Genomic DNA, 5795 nt, shown 5'->3' with positions numbered 1-5795 from the left:
TTTTTGTTTTTTGCTATCTGAACTCTAAGGTCAAAATCATTAAAACAGAGACTTTGTAAATGTTAACCTGTCATATTTGCATTTCTGAATTTTTGCTTGGAAATGAACATAAACAATATTTTTTTTTAAGAAAAAAGGATACTTTTGTGACTTCAACAAAAAAGCTAAGTTGCAGGCACTTATTCGCTTTGGAAGTAAAGGCAATTCAATAGCAAAATGTAACTGTGAAAAGTATACAGTAACTGTAACATTAAATTTAAACTAAAACGATAAACTGGAATTCTATTTTGCAGCGCGTTCAGATTTTTACAAATCTTTAAATAAAGAACACTACAGACATAGAGAACTCTTATTTTCAGTCTTTTTATTAGATCACTATGTAAGGTCAAATTGTAAAGAAAAAGATTTATGGATTTTGTTTTCACCGTCGGCAAGAAGGTATGCAAGGAAATAATATGCACAAAGGAAAAAAAAAGCTTTGATATTCTACCATTATATACATTTGAAAGTACTGAGGTTTCCATGTATTCGGCAATCAAGAGTTGACAAAATCAGCTGAGGATTGAAAGAAAAGTTATTTGGGGGGGGGGGGGAAACAATAGAGAGAGAAGGGCATTTTACATAAAGAATTTAAAACTATTTTTAATTAAGTTTTTTTATAGCACTATTTATACCAGGGCCGCAAAAAACTGATTTACACAAATACATTTAAGTTGATTTTAAATAGCATTAAACACATTTTCATTTGGCATTTTAAATTAAAAATCAACATCTCGTCTACCTTAAATATTTATATGTATTTATAGAAAAAAGAAAAGACATGAGGCTTTTTTTTATTAAAGGGCTTCCTTTTTTTATGTAAGTAATACCATATTACTTTAACATAAATATAAAAAGTAAAATTGCAAAATCTATATTTGTAAAAGTTACAAACAGAATTCACCAAACCAAAAATGTATATATATAATATATATATATATATATATATATATATATATATATATATATATATATATATATATATATTACAAAGTAATTTACAGAGCCAAACTTGAAAACAAACAAAAAAAAAAACTGACAAAATAAATAGAAGGGGGGGTCAAGTTTATATGGAAATAATATTAAAATATCCTCTTCAAATTAGTAAATGTACAAAAGTGTGTAGAATGGAACAAAAAAAAAACAAACAAAAACATCATCACACAAATTTCAAAAACGTACATATGTATACATATAACACATATTTACAAACCAGTTAAAAATCTTCTTTAGAGTTTATTTGCTTTATAATGGAATACGTTTGTTTTTTTCTATATCTTCCCCCTCTTTTCTTTTTACACAATACACTATTTTCAGAATCCTTTGGAGATGTTTAAGTTGTGTGTTGCGTTAATTCTTTTGGGCACGAATATGAAATGCCAAGCTAAAGAACTTAAACATGTGGCATGAGATTTTTTTTTAGAAGCAGCGAATTAAAACATTAACAATTGATATTGCATTATGACTTCATTGCAGATCCCATCATAATGAATGGGATGGTTGGAGAGAAAGTATTAATCAGAAAAATGCTAGTGCAGCATGAACTTTCTCAGGCAAAGATTTGCCCCTGACAAGAGAGAAACAGAAATTTACAACATAAAGGAAAATTAAATTAACGAAAAACAAGAACCTTTGGATGTGTTATCTTTAGGATAAAACAAATGAAGTTGATCATTGGTGGATTCCAAATAAATATATACTTTGTTTTTTGTTTTAACCTGCAGGGGTATCTATAAACCCCTTCCATGCCAGCGATATGCCCTTTTACAGCACTTTAGGGGTTAACTGACTATTTAATAAATAAAACACATATTTCCATTCAAAGCTGCCAAAGTCTTTGTGAGAATGAGAATTTACATTTACAATAATAAAAAATATTCACAGTTCATAGAATTTTGAACCTATCCCTCAGATTTCTGGAGAATAAATGACACCCACCCTTTTTTTTTCCTTTTACCTTCAAGAAGGAACAAGAACACTAGATGAGCGGAGTTGTAACAAACAGAACTGGGAAAGGTTTTTTTGTTTGTTTGTTTGCGTGTCTTAAATGTATCTTGTGGCAAAAAGATTCTCCAGTCTTTTCCCAAGGGTCCTGTAACTATATTCTTTTGTAAAATCCAAAAGTACTTACTTCATCCCACCCCCTGACAATTCCCCCTCTTTTATATATTTCTTAGTCATTGTACTGAGGTCTGCAGTGTGTGATGGAGTGGAGGGGTCTCTGCTTGTGAATACACATCCTCCATGGGGGGGTGAGGGACCCCTGCTGGGGTCATCCTTTTCTCTTTCTGTCTTCTGTTGCAAAACCAAACTCTCACCACCTCCTTCTCCAATTGGAGACTGTCTGCCAGGGATGTGATCTCATGAGCTGAGGGCTTGGGGCACTTTAAGAAATGGTTTTCCAATGCCCCCTTCACCCCAACTTCAATGGAGGTCCTCTTCTTCCTTTTCCTGCCCTGGGCTGCAATCTTGTCTAGGTTAGTGGGGCTCCCTGTTGTTGAATCTGTCTCCTCCAGCCACTTGTTCAGCAGGGGCTTCAGCTTGCACATGTTCTTAAAACTCAGTTGCAGCGCTTCAAACCTGCAGATAGTAGTTTGGGAGAAGACGTTGCCATAGAGGGTGCCAAGGGCCAAGCCCACGTCTGCCTGGGTGAAGCCCAGCTTGATCCTCCTCTGTTTGAACTGTTTGGCAAATTGTTCCAGGTCATCTGAGCTAGGGGCGTCTTCATCTGAGTGGTCCTGATGGTGGCCCAGATGCTGAGGAGGGGACTCTACGTGAGTGTCATGAACTCCGGGGTCATCGTGCAAGGGGTCTCTCATGCTGTGGTGCAAAGAGGAAGCCTGAGGTCCCAGCATGCCATTCAGGTTGGTGTAGGAGGACTGCGAGTAGATGAGGGGCTGGTGGCTGTTTGAGCCGGGGGACATGGAAGGCAGGTGATGCCCCCCACTCTGTGCCCACGCGTGACTGCTGGGAGTCTGTTGATGAACCAGGTGCGACCTGTGGTGGTGGAAGCTGCTGCTCAGGTCCTCCCTGCTGCTCTGCACCCCACTTTTTCCATGCTCTGCCTGTGCTCCCAGATGAGATCCGCTGCCCCAGTCGCTGGTGGGATTGGGCAGCCACTGATGATGGGTAAGACTCATGGGATGGCCGGCGTTGGTGGCCAAGCCTTGCAGGTACTCTTGGTGCATCATCTTCTGCACCTCTCTGTAGGTGGTACCTTGGTGCATCCTGTCAGAGTCCGGATGCATGAGCGGATTGGAAGGCAAGCTGTTATTCCTCGGCAGGTACTGAGCAGTTGCTGCCATGGCTCCTACTCCTTTACTGACTGCCACTTCTCAGCTTTCTGCGCTTTAGAACCAACATCCAGCCCAGTGAAAAGAAACTGCCGCCGACGGCACCGCCCCCGCTTGCCGCATTGGTTTCTTTCCGAATGACTGACAGCTCGTCCACCCCCTCCTCCCGCTTCATTGGTTCCGCGCTCTTCTCTAAGTGGATAGCGGCGCCAGATGGATTAGCTGCCGTTCGCTCTCATTGGACACTCGCATTCATTCATGCTGTTTTGCAAACAACCACGTGGGGGAGTAAGGAGTGTGTGTTTTGCAGGTTTCCACAGAAATATTGGAATGGGAATATCGCTGTCGCCTCTTGTGCTCCGTGGGACTGCGCGCCGGAGCTACTTAAGTTTGGGTAGACTTTATCCGCCGCTAATTCTTGTTCATAACTGGGTTATTAGCAGTGTTGCCGCCAAATACAACGGAACGGCTGCCATAGCCATCTTATGCCCTTTTACTTAGACGAAAAGGTCACTTGCTCGCCAATTTCTAAGATCGACACGAATCAGGATGGAGCTCCATCAGTGCACGAAGTACATCGCTGACAACAAGGAATGCTGGGAGATGTAGTCCAACTACAGCCGGTGGGCTACAGTTTGGACCTTGTGCTAAGAGGTTTTGGGGAAACTGATAACAGGGAGCAGGTCAGGTACCTCTAGCTAGTAGGGGTCGCCAGATACACCTTCTATTGCCTGATGGGCTCCAACTGCCATAGGTGTTTGGGAATTGTAGTTCAACAACAGTTTGGGGCCAGGTGGTGCTGCACCTTTCTCTATTGCAACAATAACACCCACAGCAATTACTAAACAGAAACCAAGCCACCAGCCCATTGATTCATATAGGGTGATCCTCACCTTTACCATTAAATATTGCTTTTTTTTCCATTCAGTTATTTAAAAGGAACAGGTGCTGGTGTTGCACCCATGAATGGGTTGGCTAGGCATGGAAATGTATTTCCAGCGAACACGTCATGGTTAAACTTGATTAATTTTTAAGCAATGCATGCAAAATATTACATTAAAAAAAATAAGGCTTGTCAGAGGAACCATGTTTATTTTTGGGCACCACGTTTCACCTCCTTATCTGTGCATAAACAAGTTTATCTTTAAATTTCATTTATTTATTTTTGGGCAGAGCATTTGCTATCACTCTGTTTCTATTGCAAAGGCAGAAGAATTGACTTTACACCAGGGGAGTTTAACATGAAAATGAGTTGCTCCCAGCTCCTCGCGCAGTATTGGAAGTTCAGAGGCACAAATATGAAATATTCTGTGTTCTAATGAGGCTTGTGCAGATGATCTAATGAAAGAAGAGGCTGTTACCGACAGTATTTGAAATAGAAGAAGAATAAGCATTATTTCCAAGGCTGAGAGCCTTTTATTCCCCCCTCCTTGCCTGGCATCCCAAAGTCGTTAAATCAAAATAATATAATTACACAGGCACTCCAATAACTGCAACTAATTATTTTGTATTAAATTTTAATCCTCCTGCATCTATCAGGCATGGAAAACAAACTATTTGCTAGGCTGGGTGTTATTTAAGAAATAAAACTGCATTTTGGTGCCTTTCAAAGTCAATTAGGTACCGATAGCCCATTTTTTTCTCTCTCCCTCTCTCTCTCTCTCTCCCTCTCCCTCCACTGATTTCTGATTGTTTTTCTATTCACGTTTTGCCCTAACTGCAAATTACCAGTTGTATGAATTGCAGAGCAGCTGCCATCCACAGAGCAGAAAGGAAGGCTAGTACATACACACAATCAGATTCCTCATGAACATTCTGAACTCATTCACCCACTCATCCTACACCCTGCCACCGTAAACACACACATAGCTAATATACAGTATATATTGTGTATATAACACACACACACATACCAATGTGTACATATATAAATACATTTGGATCCTTATCAATTATTTTTATATCAAACCCTCCTCTCCCTTGCACCCAACTCAGAAGGACAAACTAATATATAACATTTTCCTTTTTGTTATTACAGATTCCCTTCCTGGAAACAGGTTTTTATGGTAAGTCTTGTTGTATTTTCATTCTTAATATCCTCAAATTGTGTCAATAAATTGTTTGCTAAGTATTTTCCTTATGATTCTTTAATCTCTTGTTTTTTCTTTTACTTGTGTGTCTTATGTGTAACATAGGTTGTTGTGTTTGGTGGGGGGCAGGTGTTCTGATATATCATAAAATAAAGGAAGTCAGTGAAGTTTGTCTAAAAGTTCCTTATTTTATATAAATCATTTATAAAAAATAAAGGACATATTCCATTACTGTACTGCATTTCTTTCTGTGTTTAAATGTTTATTTTTCTATTTGTTCCCTGCTAAATAATTTGTATAGTAAATGTAAATATTAAACCACCATTGTTAATTCTGGATGGTGGTGAGTATGATAGACAGGTGGATGTTCGGT

The 5795-nt window shown here is 39.1% G+C and overlaps 1 protein-coding gene across 1 annotated transcript; it reads right to left on the bottom strand.

Moving 5' to 3' along the window:
• Positions 1–344: 344 nt before the first annotated feature.
• Positions 345–3353, bottom strand: pou3f1.L (POU class 3 homeobox 1 L homeolog). The gene is given in 1 exon segment (NM_001103185.1): positions 345–3353. A coding segment is annotated over 1 exon segment (1128 nt). The 5' UTR covers positions 3345–3353; the 3' UTR covers positions 345–2216.
• Between the last annotated feature and the right edge of the window lie 2442 nt (positions 3354–5795).

Source organism: Xenopus laevis, chromosome 2L (assembly GCF_017654675.1).
Source record: "Xenopus laevis strain J_2021 chromosome 2L, Xenopus_laevis_v10.1, whole genome shotgun sequence".
Classification (NCBI taxonomy): domain Eukaryota; kingdom Metazoa; phylum Chordata; class Amphibia; order Anura; family Pipidae; genus Xenopus; species Xenopus laevis.
This window is presented reverse-complemented; position numbering and strand designations above follow the sequence as displayed.